General features: G+C 44.2%; 1 protein-coding gene across 1 annotated transcript; it reads right to left on the bottom strand.

The window, feature by feature from the left end:
• Positions 1-1,166: 1,166 nt before the first annotated feature.
• LOC131928676 (chitinase-3-like protein 1) lies at positions 1,167-17,742 on the bottom strand. Its single transcript, XM_059284756.1, has 11 exons — positions 17,719-17,742; positions 15,182-15,422; positions 11,954-12,210; positions 11,317-11,441; positions 10,789-10,912; positions 9,083-9,140; positions 8,381-8,458; positions 7,852-7,979; positions 4,727-4,849; positions 1,670-1,841; positions 1,167-1,324 (listed from the first exon to the last, which is right to left on the bottom strand). The coding sequence occupies exons 1-11, from the start codon at positions 17,740-17,742 to the stop codon at positions 1,167-1,169; spliced, it is 1,488 nt and encodes a 495-aa protein (XP_059140739.1).
• Between the last annotated feature and the right edge of the window lie 128 nt (positions 17,743-17,870).

Raw genomic sequence — 17,870 nt, 5'->3', positions numbered from 1 at the left:
CTCTGGATTTGACCTTGATCTTGTGATCTCTGGATTTGACCTTGATCTTGTGACCTCTGGATTTGATCTTGTGATCTCTGGATTTGACCTTGATCTTGTGACCTCTGGATTTGACCTTGATCTTGTGACCTCTGGATACGTTGTCCGTGACCTTCTGACCCCACACATGACTACACTTTCAACTAAATCCAGACTTTGTGTTTCTCCCAGAAGTTTGGATAACAAACTCTGCTCAAGTGGGAGATTTCTGATGAGATTTTGTAGTCAAAGGTAGGGGAGATGAATGGATTCAAAAAAAATTGTGTTTCAACTGGTTTGTAGTCAGTGCTCCATCATATTGGCTGAGTGACTGATGGTTTGAATCCTTCTTGCAGCAAGTGGATCCATTCCATTAAGTGATGAAGGTGTAGGCTCTCTATCAAGTTGTGAGATGGTTTAGAGATGTCAGAAAATTGTTTGTGGACATTCTCAAGGATGGTTTATAACTTGGGTGTAAGGGATTTTTAAAATTTGGAGTTGTTTGAAAATGTCAGATGTCAGGACAAATGAAGCAGACAAAACTCTGTTAAATACTTAAAGACAGGCAGCATGCGAGACAAAGCTAGTGATAATAAAAGGTTTATTTTTTATTCATGTTACATGTAGATAATTTATTGTCAGTATTTGATAAATATCGTTGCCATTTTTGTAAATAAACTATTTTTGTTGTTTTGCATCGTAAGAAATAAACGTCACTATTTCTACTTTTGAGTTGAGTAAAGTTGGAGTTGGTTTAAGTCAGTTTATTTGTTTGTAGAAAGTGTGTGTAAGGTTGGAGTTGGTTGAGTCAAGTCTGTTCATTTGGTAGAAGAAAGTGTCATGGTTTTTTCATCTCACACCTTGAGCTGGAAAACAGACATGTATGTCATTCCTTTTTGGTTTCAGTGAACTAATTTCACCAGCTTCTACATGATTTTTCCTCAAATAATTTCATCTGATTCTTCGTCAAATAATTTCATCAGATTGTTGGTAAAAAAATGTGGTCAGCTCCTGTGTGTAAATAAAGTATTATTCCCCCCCCCCCCCATTGATTTCATGGTAAAAGTAAAGATCAGGAAAACACGTGATGTCATACACAATCAGGACTAACATCACAGGTCAAGAATGTGTCGTTGTAGGACAGTCCTTCAGGACAGCTGTAAGTGTCCTGTACGTAGACCCCAGACCCCAGCGACCTGTGTGCAGATGATGTACCAGCGGCAGCTGGGCTCATGTTTGTACAGGCCAGTACCCAGTTGTTGACACTTGGCCGAGGGGGACACGGGGGTGGGGAGCTGGGGCTGAGCTGAAATAGAGGGGTGGATCAGTTTAGGGGAGGTGGGTGTGGCTTGGTTAGTTTAGGGGAGCTGGGGGTGTGGCTTGGTTAGTTTGGGTGAGCTGGGGGTGTGGCTTGGTTAGTTTGGGTGAGCTGGGGGTGTGGTTTGGTTAGTTTAGGGGAGCTGAGGGTGTGACTTGGTTAGTTTAGGGGAGCTGGGGGTGTGGCTTGGTTAGTTTAGGGGAGCTGGGGGTGTGGTCCAGTCAGTTGGGTGTAGGGGAGATGAGAGGTGGGTCAGTCTGGGAGTCAAGTGAGGGGGCTGGTCAGTAAGCCGAGGGCAGCTGTCGTTGAATGAATATTTACAGAAGTACTTACTAAACACTGGTTCAGGCAGTTCTGCTCCAGATTGGTTACGTGGTCGAATGACGTCATTAATTGCTCGAAGAAGGGGATACTTGCCACCCCCGCAGTAGCCATTGAAATCGTCCAGCTCCACTGACCAGACGAACGCCCCAGCCAATCCATAGCCGTTAATTAATCGCTCGGCCTGTGAATGCAATGAACTGATTGAAATCATGACGTAATGCAGGGTTACCTCTGGCAGAATATTTATTTACCATACCTTTGTTTCTCACAACATTCGTTGAATTTTAGCAGACATTGCTTGACTCAGTAGCGACACAAGGCGGGAAGGGGGTGCGGTCCACACCAGATGACAACGAGCCGAATTTTTTTTGAAAAATTTAGTGTCATAACGATATTTTATACAGTTAAAATTGTGAAAATGTGACACCTGCACTAGTGACGCTACTGTGGTTAACCACACCTTTCAAGGAAACTTCATCAACATTTTTAAAACGGTCTTTTGCTGAAATAAAATAAAAAACTTGCTGAAGCGGTACAAATTATTTTTTTTTAAAAATATCATTTCTAGATCTAGCAACGCTTGCCAACTAGCGGGCCATGGCGAACACTTGCCGACGCCGCGCGCCGTGTTGATGTGACACAGGATACAGGTACAGACCGATGTGAGCCGAGCCGGCTGCTAATTTGGCCATCCGTTCCATCTTTCACTTAAACGCTAAGTGACAGCTCTATCCATAATTCCGTATTTTCTCTAAAAAATGGCAAACCAATCCATTTTTCTGTCGTGTAGCACTCTGTCTTACATTACCTCCTAAATTTTACAAAGGAAGTTTTTTAAAGCAGGCATAGATTTGCCATGCTGCACAGTGAAAAATTACGCGATTAAAATAAATGGCCTTTGTGGATGATGCATCGTTCCCACTCTAGTACCTGGCTTAGGGCCTCTCACAAATAAATACCAGCAGACGTAAGCCTGCATCAAGCGCGCCTTTTCTATCCAGTGGACAAGGAAAACAAATTTTTACTTCCTCACGCCATTAAATGTGTTTATTTTCTGCCCGAGTCATTAGAAGAAAAACAACAGCTTGAATTATTCTTATTTTAGGTTACTTGAAAGGGTTTCTTAATTGCTTTTTAACACAAAATCTTAATTAACAGTGGAGAAAGCTTTATGTTTTGTTTAGGTTCTTAAGAAATATTGTGTTCATAAAATTAATTAATCTGTTCGTTAATCTGTTTTTAAACTCTACATTTAATAAAGCACATATAAATACGCTTATAGATCTAATAACAAGCTTTTAAATGCACTGTAATTATAAAATAAAATAAACATTCCTTCTTTAATAAAAGCTTTGGTCTCGCATGAGATCTCTGATATATTTTACCGAACAAAACTTTTATTAAAGAGAGCAAGTTTGTTTTATTTTCTTATTTTTTAGTGCATTCAAAAGCTTGTTAATATAAATGTTTTTTATTTGTTGTATTTCCAAATTTTAGTCATTGGTTTGGAATATTTGCCTTCAAACCCGACTTGTGGACTCTAAGACATTTCTCTGCCCCTTCTTAGTTCGTGGTCGACGCTCAGAAAAAAAATCAGCCAACCGCGACCGAACAAGCGGCGTGAACCACAACCCAGCAAAACGGTCGGGTGATCGCGTTCTAGCTAGTTATCTTTCCTTGTATTATAGAATGACTAGCATAATGTCTATTTAGATTAAAAATAGATATTCTTGCATTATCACCAGAGACGAATGTATCAGGAAAGTTGAGTGGGTCAAAATCAATTCACAAGATACACCACTCCCCACAGACAAAAAACAACAACAAAACTGGACAATGTGTTCTAAATAAAAACTTAATTTAAAAAAAAAAGAACATCATCGTTAAGATCACATGACATCATATGCTGGCTTGTCCACTCTAGTGGTCACGCTATGTTACAATCACAGTGACACCACCGTTTAAACAAATTATAGGGAAGGTTTGATCAAAATAATAGAAAATTTATCTGACCATACCATCCTAAAGCTGCTAAAACTGGATACACTAGCAACAACGATAAAAAAAAATGGGGTAGGAAATTTCAACTCACCAACATAGACATTAACTTAAATTTAAGCTTTTTTTAAATGAGAAAATAAACAACGTAATTTATCTGACAGAATGAAGCATGTAATTTTTTTTTTACCGCCATAAATAATTTTTGAATTTATTTCTTCAAGCCGACAGTTTGTCAAGATTAAAAAAAAATGACTTACAGGCATGTTTTTTTTTTTTAATTTAAATCGTGCACAAACAATGCCTCGTCATTCATTTTTTTAAAGAATATTTGACCCCTCCATACCTCCATCTCCCCCCCCCTCCCCCCACTCCCCACATTTTCTTATTACGTGAAGTAACGTGGGCGAACAATCAAACTATTGTTTATTAAAATGACAATAAGATAGCACAAAGGGGGGGGGGGTGGACTGCACCGGATGACACCAACCATGGCGGTGACACCAAAATGAAATGCAGTTAATTTTTTATGCGAAATTCTGTTGTAGCTGTTATTTTACTAGTTTATTAAATTTGTATACATGAATTCTATATTATATGCCTAGTCGTTGTTGGAGGTAGAGAGGTGACACCCTGGGGTTACTGCTGCCCCTCCCACCTTCCCCGCCCCACCCTCTACAACTTATTCCCAGCCTTGAAACGTCACATTATTTATCAAAAGCTGCGGTAAAAATGTACAACATCCGCTCTGACCCAGTGACCAGAGGTACATACATTGTTTGTTTCAAGCAACTCCATCAACCAACACTCTAGAGCTTGTGGAACATGGTTTTTTTTTATTTGGCTCATCTTCGTTGCTCATTTTTATTTCTCATTGTTATTGCTCATTGTATTGCTCCCACACACACTCACACCTTGCCCACACCTGCATCATCCACCCACACATTCCCCCACACCTCCTACCAGCTCTATCCGTATTGTTGCCACCCTTCCCCCCCCCCCCCCCCAAACAGCCAACAACATGCCCATGTGTAAATAAAACAAATACAAAGAGAAGACAACTCTGACCTTAATCCTGATACTCTTGACGTCATCGTACCCGACCCACTGATCTCCCTTGGTGGTGTAGGGCACTTGCTGGTCCTCGATCCAATGGTTCGTCCAGTTATGGTGCTGCAGGTTCTCGCAGATCTGGGCAGGGGGGGGGGGGGGCAGGTAGAGGCTTTAATGGCAAACTCAACAACGTTTTTATTATGAAAACCTATCGTGTGTAGCGGGATAGTTGCAGCATGTCAGTGCTCTAAAGTCTCATGTCATCTTGTCAGTGCTACCGTCCTATGTCATCATGTCAGTACTACCCTCATGTGTCATCATGTCAGTGCTACCGTCCCATGTCATCATGTCAGTGCTACCGTCTCATGTCATCATGTCAGTGCTACTGTCATGGGTCATTATGTCAGTGCTACCACCCCATGTCATCATGTCAGTGCTACCGTCATGTGTCATCATGTCAGTGCTACCGTCCCATGTCATCATGTCAGTGCTACCTTCATGTGTCATCATGTCAGTGCTACTGTCATGGGTCATCATGTCAGTGCTACCGTCATGTGTCATCATGTCAGTGCTACCGTCATGTGTCATCATGTCAGTGCTACCGTCTCATGTCATCATGTCAGTGCTACTGTCATGGGTCATTATGTCAGTGCTACCACCCCATGTCATCATGTCAGTGCTACCGTCATGTGTCATCATGTCAGTGCTACCGTCCCATGTCATCATGTCAGTGCTACCGTCATGTGTCATCATGTCAGTGCTACTGTCATGGGTCATCATGTCAGTGCTACCGTCATGTGTCATCATGTCAGTGCTACCGTCATGTGTCATCATGTCAGTGCTACCACCCCATGTCATCATGTCAGTGCTACCGTCATGTGTCATCATGTCAGTGCTACCGTCATGTGTCACCATGTCAGTGCTACCGTCCCATGTCATCATGTCAGTGCTACCGTCCCATGTCATCATGTCAGTGCTACCGTCATGTGTCATCATGTCAGTGCTACTGTCATGTGTCATCATGTCAGTGCTACCGTCATGTGTCATCATGTCAGTGCTACCACCCCATGTCAACATGTCAGTGCTACCGTCCCATGTCATCATGTCAGTGCTACCGTCACATGTCATCATGTCAGTGCTACCGTCCCATGTCATCATGTCAGTGCTACCGTCCCATGTCATCATGTCAGTGCTACCGTCCCATGTCATCATGTCAGTGCTACCGTCATGTGTCATCATGTCAGTGCTACTGTCATGTGTCATCATGTCAGTGCTACCGTCTTATGTCATCATGTCAGTGCTACCGTCACATGTCATCATGTCAGTGCTACCGTCATGTGTCATCATGTCAGTGCTACCGTCATGGGTCATCATTTCAGTGCTACTGTCATGTGTCATCATGTCAGTGCTACCGTCATATGTCACCATGTCAGTGCTACCGTCCCATGTCATCATGTCAGTGCTACCCTCATGTGTCATCATGTCAGTGTTACCGTCACGTGTCATCATGTCAGTGTTACCGTCACGTCATCATGTCAGTGCTACCGTCAGTTGTCATCATGTCAGTGCTACCACCCCATGTCATCATGTCAGTGCTACCGTCATGTGTCATCATGTCAGTGCTACCGTCATATGTCATCATGTCAGTGCTACCGTCATGTGTCATCATGTCAGTGCTACCGTCAGTTGTCATCATGTCAGTGCTACCGTCACATGTCATCATGTCAGTGCTACTGTCATGTGTCATCATGTCAGTGCTACCGTCATGTGTCATCATGTCAGTGCTACCGTCATGTGTCATCATGTCAGTGCTACCGTCATGTGTCATCATGTCAGTGCTACCGTCATGTGTCATCATGTCAGTGCTACCGTCAGTTGTCATCATGTCAGTGCTACCGTCATGTGTCACCATGTCAGTGCTACCACCCCATGTCATCATGTCAGTGTTACCGTCACGTCATCATGTCAGTGCTACCACCCCATGTCATCATGTCAGTGCTACCGTCATGTGTCATCATGTCAGTGCTACCGTCATGTGTCATCATGTCAGTGCTACCGTCACATGTCATCATGTCAGTGCTACCGTCATGTGTCATCATGTCAGTGCTACCGTCACATGTCATCATGTCAGTGCTACCACCCCATGTCATCATGTCAGTGCTACCGTCATATGTCACCATGTCAGTGCTACCACCCCATGTCATCATGTCAGTGTTACCGTCACGTCATCATGTCAGTGCTACCGTCATGTGTCATCATGTCAGTTCTACCGTCAGTTGTCATGTCAGTGCACCGTCATGTCAGTGCACCGTCATGTCAGTGCACCGTCATGTGTCATCGTGCTACCGTCGGATGTCATCATGTCAGTGTCGAGGTAAAACTGTCAGCTGTCCTAACTTGAGACATGAACAGGTCGAGATGTGAGTCACGTGATGTCAGATGTGTGTCACGTGACCCCCCCCCCCCCCCCCCCCCCCAAAAAAAAAATTACTCACCTGTAAACGTCATAGGTGTGAGACAAAACAAGTCAACAACAAAAGGCTGGGATTAGTGGGGGATTAGCGGATTAAGGCTGGGAGTTGACTGGGGTAAAGCAGGAGACAAGCCAATGTTTACAATATTCAAATCTGATGCTTGTTTAGAAAGTTTATGCCCACAGCGTGCTAGTTAAATAAAATTTATTTACGTAATCAAATTTTGATGCTGCATTTCATGTACGATAAAAAGAATGACAAATTATCTTTGGTTTAATTGTTTAGCGCAGAACAGCAAACAAGTTGGAAACGGATTGTTTTATATCTGAAATGCATCAAGATTTCGCTTGTGCGTGTCTTGAATTTTGGGGTTAAATATTCGCCATGCATCAAAGACTTACTTGTGCATGTTGTGAATTATGGGATATTTGGCCAGAAAACATTCGGGACCGGTGACAAAACTATCTGGCAATCTACGGTGCACAGTTTGGTTTATTGCTCGCATTAAATGTCCGGGTTGTAGTCATTTAGGTGGATGATAATTAGATGGACAAATTTAGGTGGATGATAATTAGATGGGGTCATTAGGGTTGATGATGATTAGGTGGTTTTAGGTAGGTTTAAATGTCCCCCCCCCCCAACCAGTCCTATACTTGCTGTGTTCACCTCATAGAATGCCAGAATTCCGTTCTGTCTCGTGTATCTGCCGCCGTTACCTCCCCCTAGAGCAGGGGCACGCAATCCATTGTTTTTCTCGTCCACTAGGGTGAAGGTCATCCCGTAGGTGGCCAAACCTGCAGAGACACGTGAGAATTTCAAACTATGCGGCACGAGGGCCGGATCCGGCATTCACGCCAACAATGGCTTTTTCTTGCTTAATATATAAAATGTTTAATATTAAAAACGTAACTGTGAGAATAACAAGACTAGTTATTTCCCCTACAAAAAGTTACTCACAGTGAAGTAGTTTGGCCTCCTTAGAAAGACCAAAAAAAAAAAATTATTTAAAGTATTTTTGGACCCCGATATTAAACATTTACTCAAAATATTTCGGACCTCGATAAAAACATCGACTCACCTAAAAGTATTTTGGACCTCAATAAAAACATCGACTCACCTAAAAGTATTTTGGACCTCAATAAAAACATCGACTCACCTAAAAGTATTTCGGACCTCGATAAAAACATCGACTCACCTAAAAGTATTTTGGACCTCGGTAAAAACATGGACTCACCTAAAAGTATTTTGGACCTCAATAAAAACATCGACTCACCTAGAAGTATTTTGGACCTCAATAAAAACATGGACTCACCTAAAAGTATTTTGGACCTCGGTAAAAACATGGACTCACCTAAAAGTATTTTGGACCTCAATAAAAACATGGACTCACCTAAAAGTATTTTGGACCTCAATAAAAACATCGACTCACCTAGAAGTATTTTGGACCTCAATAAAAACATGGACTCACCTAAAAGTATTTTGGACCTCGGTAAAAACATGGACTCACCTAAAAGTATTTTGGACCTCGGTAAAAACATGGACTCACCTAAAAGTATTTTGGACCTCAATAAAAACATGGACTCACCTAAAAGTAATTTGGACCTCAATAAAAACATGGACTCACCTAAAAGTATTTTGGACCTCAATAAAAACATGGACTGACCTAAAAGTATTTTGGACCTCGGTAAAAACATGGACTCACCTAAAAGTATTTTGGACCTCAATAAAAACATGGACTCAACTAAAAGTATTTTGGACCTCGGTAAAAACATTGACTCACCTAAAAGTATTTTGGACCTCAATAGAAACATGGACTCACCTAAAAGTATTTTGGACCTCAATAAAAGCATGGACTCACCTAAAAGTATTTTGGACCTCAATAAAAACATGGACTCACCTAAAAGTATTTTGGACCTCGGTACTCCCATAAACAGCCAGTAGTTGAGAGCCCAGTTCTGAGGATAGATGAGGTGGTTAAGTTAAATGAGGTGGTTAAGTTAGATGAATTGGTTAAGCTAGATGAGGTGGTTAAGCTAGATGAGGTGGTTAAGTTAGATGAGGTGGTTAAGTTAGATGATGTGGTTAAGTTAGATGAGGTGGTTAAGTTAGGTGAGGTGGTTAAGTTAGATGAGGTGGTTAAGTTAGATGAGGTGGTTAAGTTAGATGAGGTGGTTAAGTTAGATTAGGTGGTTAAGTTAGATGAGGTGGCTAAGTTAGATGAGGTGGTTAAGTTCTGATAGCTACACGACCACGCGCATTTAACGCACCTGACATAACCACATGTCATATCAACTACCTGTCATATGACATATCTGACACATCTACCAACCTGATTCAGCCACTTTGTCATCTCACCTACCTGACTTAACCACCTGTCATATGTCACACCTGTCATATGTCACCTACCTGACACAGCCACCTGTCATATGTCACCTACCTGACACAACCACCTGTCATATGTCACCTACCTGATACAGCCACCTGTCATATGTCACCTGCCTGACACAGCCACCTGTCATATGTCACCTACCTGACACAACCACCTGTCATATGTCGCCTACCTGACACAACCACCTGTCATATGTCACCTACCTGACACAGCCACCTGACATATGTCACCTACCTGACACAGCCACCTGTCATATGTCACCTACCTGACACAGCCACCTGTCATATGTCACACCTGTCAAATGTCACCTACCTGACACAGCCACCTGTCATATGTCACCTACCTGACACAGCCACCTGTCATATGTCACACCTGTCATATGTCACCTACCTGACACAGCCACCTGTCATATGTCACCTACCTGACACAGCCACCTGTCATATGTCACACCTGTCATATGTCACCTACCTGACACAGACACCTGTCATATGTCACCTACCTGACACAGACACCTGTCATACGTCACCTACCTGACACAACCACCTGTCATATGTCACCTACCTGACACAGCCACCTGACATATGTCACCTACCTGACACAGCCACCTGTCATATGTCACCTACCTGACACAGCCACCTGTCATATGTCACACCTGTCAAATGTCACCTACCTGACACAGCCACCTGTCATATGTCACCTACCTGACACAGCCACCTGTCATATGTCACACCTGTCATATGTCACCTACCTGACACAGCCACCTGTCATATGTCACCTACCTGACACAGCCACCTGTCATATGTCACACCTGTCATATGTCACCTACCTGACACAGACACCTGTCATATGTCACCTACCTGACACAGACACCTGTCATATGTCACCTACCTGACACAGCCACCTGTCATATGTCACCTACCTGACACAGCCACCTGTCATATGTCACACCTGTCATATGCCACCTACCTGACACAGACACCTGTCATATGTCACCTACCTGACACAGCCACCTGACATATGTCACCTACCTGACACAGCCACCTGTCATATGTCACCTACCTGACACAGCTACCTGTCATATGTCACCTACCTGACACAGCCACCTGTCATATGTCACCTACCTGACACAGACACCTGTCATATGTCACCTACCTGATACAGCCACCTGTCATATGTCACCTACCTGACACAGCCACCTGTCATATGTCACCTACCTGACACAGCCACCTGTCCTCCCCCTGATCAAACTGACCAGGAAACATCGTGCTATGATGGGACGTGAAGTTGTCCCAGCCGCCATGGAAGTTGTACGTCATCAGCAGCATGTAGTCCACGTACCTGGATCGAGTACATCTCAGACGTCAGTCACGTTTATTAAATTTATTAAAGCAGCAACCATTATTTCATTAGTTCAGAGTTTTCTACCCTTCCCCCTTAGTACTGTTTTTTTAAACTGCTATAAATGGCACATTTAGGCACCAAACCCACGTTAAATGCCAAGTCGTGTTTGGTCTTTGTCTTTAACGATGCCCTGAGCAAATACAGGGATTATACATAAATATAAGGACTTATCAGTTACCCGTCAAACCTGTGTAAAATACTGACAACCTGACAACTGACAACCTGACAACTGACAACCTGACAACTGACAAACCTGACAACTGACAAACCTGACAGCTGACAACCACAGACAACTGACAACCACTGACAACTGACAACCACTGACAAGAGCCCCCTCTTACTTGTGTATCTCCGTAGCCTCATAAGCCGCCTCTATGAAGGCGATCCCTACAGCCGCCGCCATTGTCAGCAAGAGACGCTCTCTGCCAGACTTGATGGATTCTTCTAGAAACTTGTTGTACATCAGCTGGGAATAGAGCAGGGGGGGGGGGGGTTGGCTATAGGGGTGTCACGTGGGGGGTTGGCTATAGGGAGGTCACGTGGGGGATTGGTTATAGGGGTGACACGTGGGGGGTTGGCTATAGGGGTGTCACGTGATAGGTTGGCGGGTTGCCTGTATGAAATAATGTCACGTGATAGGTTGGCTATATAAAGTAATGCCACATTGGGAAGTGGCCTATATAAATGAAAGTCATAAAATAGGTTACAAAAACATGGTTTCCGTATTCTAATTCGAGTTGTATGTTTGTATAGGTGTGTATTGATGATGTACCATCGTGTCCCCCGTAAGTGCCCCTGCCAGATCAAGATAGGGAACTCAGTGGTGGGGGGGGGGAGAGATTCTGACTCCCGTTGTAAAGTATATGGTCTCGTTAGTATTGAGTCATTGTACAACCTGACTTCTGTTAAAACTGTGTACACCCAAAGGTCCCCCACCAGGTCTCAGCTTTAGATGAACGATCACGTGACAATCCCTACCTTCATCAGCCTCGTGAAGGCGTGTTTGTCGGCCGGGGGGCTGCCCCTGACCCCCGGGAACTCCCAGTCCATGTCCAACCCGTCAAAGCCGTACCCCCTCAGGTAGCTGATGACGTTGTCGACAAACTCCGTCATGCTCTTGTTGGTCCTGACGGCCGGGGCAAAGGGCCTGTACCCCGCCACCCACCCTCCCACGGCCAGCAGGATCTTCAGGGAGGGTCGGGTGGTTTTGAGCCTTGTCACTTGGGTATACAGACCTGGCCAGAAGATTCGAACCATGTCACGTGATTGTGGTGGAACGTTCCAGTGGTGTAGGTAAAACAATGCTGGTGTATGGACATGGTATGTCAGGTGATTGGCAAGTTAACGGTTCAGTTGCCTTTCTGTGGCATAGCCAGGTATCCATTTAAGCTGAGTTGTATCTGGAGTGGGTGCAGACCAGACTCGAACCTACGCTACGATATCCTTGGCCCGACCACACCGTCCCCGACCAGAGATAAACTGACCGGCACAGTCCAACAACTGACCGGTCCAACATCCAACAACTGACCGGTCCAACATCCAACAACTGACCTGTCCAACATCCAACAACTGACCGGTCCAACATCCAACAACTGACCTGTCCAACATCCAACAACTGACCTGTCCAACATCCAACAACTGACCTGTCCAACATTCAACAACTGACCTGTCCAACATCCAACAACTGACCTGTCCAACATCCAACAACTGACCTGTCCAACATTCAACAACTGACCTGTCCAACATCCAACAACTGACCTGTCCAGCATCCAACAAGTGACCGGTCCAACATCCAACCACTGACCTGTCCAACATCCAACAACTGACCTGTCCAACACCCAACAACTGACCAGTCCAACATCCAACAACTGACCAGTCCAACATTCAACAACTGACCGGTCCAACATTCAACACCTGACCGGCACAGTCCAACAACTGACCTGTCCAACATCCAACAACTGACCGGTCCAACATCCAACAACTGACCTGTCCAACATCCAACCACTGACCTGTCCAACATCCAACAACTGACCTGTCCAACATTCAACAACTGACCTGTCCAACATCCAACCACTGACCAATACTGTCCAACATCCAACAACTGACCTGTCCAACATCCAACAACTGACCGGTCCAACATCAAAAAACTGACCTGTCCAACATCCAACAACTGACCTGTCCAACATCCAACAACTGACCTGTCCAACATCCAACAACTGACCTGTCCAACATCCAACAACTGACCAGTCCAACATCCAACAACTGACCTGTCCAACATCCAACCACTGACCAATACTGTCCAACATCCAACAACTGACCTGTCCAACATTCAACAACTGACCTGTCCAACATTCAACAACTGACCTGTCCAACATCCAACAACTGACCTGTCCAACATCCAACAACTGACCTGTCCAACATCCAACAACTGACCTGTCCAACATCCAACAACTGACCAGTCCAACATTCAACAACTGACCAGTCCAACATTCTACAACTGACCTGTCCAACATCCAACAACTGACCTGTCCAACATTCAACAACTGACCTGTCCAACATCCAACAACTGACCTGTCCAACATTCAACAACTGACCAGTCCAACATTCAACAACTGACCTGTCCAACATCCAACAACTGACCGGTCCAACATCCAACAACTGACCTGTCCAACATCCAACAACTGACCGGTCCAACATCCAACAACTGACCTGTCCAACACCCAACAACTGACCAGTCCAACATCCAACAACTGACCAGTCCAACATTCAACAACTGACCGGTCCAACATTCAACACCTGACCGGCACAGTCCAACAACTGACCTGTCCAACATCCAACAACTGACCGGTCCAACATCCAACAACTGACCTGTCCAACATCCAGCAACTGACCTGTCCAACATCCAACAACTGACCTGTCCAACATCCAACAACTGACCTGTCCAACATCCAACAACTGACCTGTCCAACATCCAACAACTGACCGGTCCAACATCCAACAACTGGCCAGTCCAACATATCCAACAACTGACCGGTCCAACATCCAACAACTGACCTGTCCAACATCCAGCAACTGACCTGTCCAACAACTGACCAGTCTAACATCCAACAACTGACCTGTCCAACATCCAACAACTGACCTGTCCAACATTCAACAACTGACCTGTCCAGCATCCAACAAGTGACCGGTCCAACATCCAACAACTGACCTGTCCAACATCCAACAACTGACCTGTCCAGCATCCAACAACTGGCCTGTCCAACATCATACAACTGACCTGTCCAACATCCAACAACTGACCTGTCCAACATCCAACAACTGACCTGTCCAACAACTGACCGGTCCAACATCCAACAACTGACCTGTCCAACATCCAATAACTGACCTGTCCAACATCCAACAACTGACCTGTCCAACATCCAACAACTGACCTGTCCAACATCCAACAACTGACCTGTCCAGCATCCAACAACTGACCTGTCCAACATCCAACAACTGACCTGTCCAACATTCAACAACTGACCTGTCCAACATCCAACAACTGACCTGTCCAACATTCAACAACTGACCTGTCCAACATCCAACAACTGACCTGTCCAACATTCAACAACTGACCTGTCCAACATCCAACAACTGACCTGTCCCACATCCAACAACTGACCTGTCCAACATCCAGCAACTGACCTGTCCAACAACTGACCAGTCCAACATTCAACAACTGACCTGTCCAGCATCCAACAACTGACCGGTCCAACATTCAACAACTGACATGTCCAACATTCAACAACTGACCTGTCCAGCATCCAACAAGTGACCGGTCCAACATCCAACAACTGACCTGTCCAACATCCAACAACTGACCTGTCCAACATGCAACAACTTACCTGTCCAACATCCAACAACTGACCTGTCCGACATACAACAACTGACCTGTCCAACATCCAACAACTGACCTGTCCAGCATCCAACAACTGACCTGTCCAACATCCAACAACTGACCTGTCCAACATTCAACAACTGACCTGTCCAACATCCAACAACTGACCTGTCGAACATTCAACAACTGACCTGTCCAACATCCAATAACTGACCGGTCCAACATTCAACAACTGACCTGTCCAACATCCAACAACTGACCTGTCGAACATTCAACAACTGACCTGTCCAACATCCAATAACTGACCGGTCCAACATCCAAAAACTGACCTGTAGTGCCCAGATCATTCCAGTTCTGTGACGTCAGCTTGTTGTCCCTGATGTCAGCAAAAGCGAAAATGACGTGCGTGCAAAGTGTGACGTCAATGTTGTCCGGCATGAATCTACCCGGGTACGTCCGGTACTGTGACTCGCTGCCGTAGTAGCAGAAGAGTTTTTTCTGGCCGGCAGCCGGCAGGAGGAGGAGCACAAGTAGGGATGACGTCACCAACGGCCACACAAAACGTGAATTCTGCAAGAAAATGGGAAAAAAACATTACCCTTTGTTTTGTTAATTTGATGAGATCGATTTATAAAATCAATTTGCTGCAATCAATTTGATGAAATCAATTTAATGAAATGAATTTCGCTGGTTTTAAAGAAGTACGAAAGATGGGAAAACAAATGACATCAGTCGGCTAGTTTGACATCACGGGTTCCTGAATAAACATTATTGTTAAATTACAAGAATTTGTTCTTTATTTGTTAAAATTAGGTGTTTATTTTATCTTAAGAAAAGTCTTTTAAAGTGGTTTTTTTTAACTCTAAAGACCCCCCCCCCTCCCCACTGCTAAGTTACATACATTAAATAAGTCACAGAATATTCCAGTGACTGCTAATGTATAAACAGGTTCATCCAACGGATGGCAACTCTCGTAAATCTGCCAGATACAGCCGGCAGATCCACGTCCGTTCACCTCGTCTGTCTCCTAGTCTTAGGGCCGGTAATCTGCTGTGTGACCCCAGGGGCGTTAACTCGTCGGTCAACACCTCATATGGTCAGGGCGTGGGGAATCAGGTCCTGGGGGGTGGGGGGGGGGGTGGGGGGTGGGGCTTAAATGGTTGGTTGGTTGTCCAGATGGATGTCAGGTGAGTTGTCAGGTAACATGTCATTTAGTTGACATGTCAGGTGAGTTGTCAGGTAACATGTCATTTAGTTGACATGTGAGGTGAGTTGTCAGGTAACATGTCATTTAGTTGACATGTCAGGTGAGTTGTCAGGTAACATGTCATTTAGTTGACATGTGAGGTGAGTTGTCAGGTAACATGTCATTTAGTTGACATGTCAGGTGAGTTGTCAGGTAACATGTCATTTAGTTGACATGTCAGGTGAGTTGTCAGGTAACATGTCATTTAGTTGACATGTCAGGTGAGTTGTCAGGTAACATGTCATTTAGTTGACATGTCAGGTGAGTTGTCAGGTAACATGTCATTTAGTTGACATGTCAGGTGAGTTGTCAGGTAACATGTCATTTAGTTGACATGTCAGGTGAGTTGTCAGGTAACATGTCATTTAGTTGACATGTGAGGTGAGTTGTCAGGTAACATGTCATTTAGTTGACATGTCAGGTGAGTTGTCAGGTAACATGTCATTTAGTTGACATGTCAGGTGAGTTGTCAGGTAACATGTCATTTAGTTGACATGTGAGGTGAGTTGTCAGGTAACATGTCATTTAGTTGACATGTCAGGTGAGTTGTCAGGTAACATGTCATTTAGTTGACATGTCAGGTGAGTTGTCAGGTAACATGTCATTTAGTTGACATGTCAGGTGAGTTGTCAGGTAACATGTCATTTAGTTGACATGTCAGGTGAGTTGTCAGGTAACATGTCATTTAGTTGACATGTGAGGTGAGTTGTCAGGTAACATGTCATTTAGTTGACATGTCAGGTGAGTTGTCAGGTAACATGTCATTTAGTTGACATGTCAGGTGAGTTGTCAGGTAACATGTCATTTAGTTGACATGTCAGGTGAGTTGTCAGGTAACATGTCATTTAGTTGACATGTCAGGTGAGTTGTCAGGTAACATGTCATTTAGTTGACATGTGAGGTGAGTTGTCAGGTAACATGTCATTTAGTTGACATGTCAGGTGAGTTGTCAGGTAACATGTCATTTAGTTGACATGTCAGGTGAGTTGTCAGGTAACATGTCATTTAGTTGACATGTCAGGTGAGTTGTCAGGTAACATGTCATTTAGTTGACATGTCAGGTGAGTTGTCAGGTAACATGTCATTTAGTTGACATGTGAGGTGAGTTGTCAGGTAACATGTCATTTAGTTGACATGTCAGGTGAGTTGTCAGGTAACATGTCATTTAGTTGACATGTCAGGTGAGTTGTCAGGTAACATGTCATTTAGTTGACATGTCAGGTGAGTTGTCAGGTAACATGTCATTTAGTTGACATGTCAGGTGAGTTGTCAGATGTGCTGACAGATGTGATGACATATACGATGACATACAATGTCGGGTAAGAAGTCAGCTTAGCTGCGAGACAGTATTTGAATACGATAATATTTTTTTTCAATTTTTGGAATGGGTTGAGTTAAATAAGATGATAGTTTGTGGGTGCTAGAGTTTGTGGGTGTGTTAGTTTGTGGGTGTGATAGTTTGTGGGTGTGTTAGTTTGTGGGTGTGTTAATTTGTGGGTGTGATAGTTTGTGGGTGCGAGAGTTTATTCAGTGAACACTTCATTTGTATCCAATGAAAGACGTTTTGTCACATGAACTGAACGTATTCCATAAGCCAGCTTCTAACCTAGTTTGATTTACTGTGGAGGCTGCCTCGCAAGACATGGGCGGGGGGGGGGGGGGGGGGGGGGGGCGGGGCGGAGTCAATCTGAGATTGGAAAATGGCACTGTAAAGTAGCAATAAGCTGGTATATTGTAAAGTTCAAAACAGCTAGAATAAAGTATCAAATACC

Source organism: Physella acuta, unplaced genomic scaffold, assembly GCF_028476545.2.
Source record: "Physella acuta isolate Inbredline_101_S28 unplaced genomic scaffold, ASM2847654v3 ptg001531l, whole genome shotgun sequence".
Classification (NCBI taxonomy): Eukaryota; Metazoa; Mollusca; class Gastropoda; family Physidae; genus Physella; species Physella acuta.
Note: the sequence above shows the minus strand (reverse complement) of the source record. Positions and strands in the feature narration are given on the sequence as shown.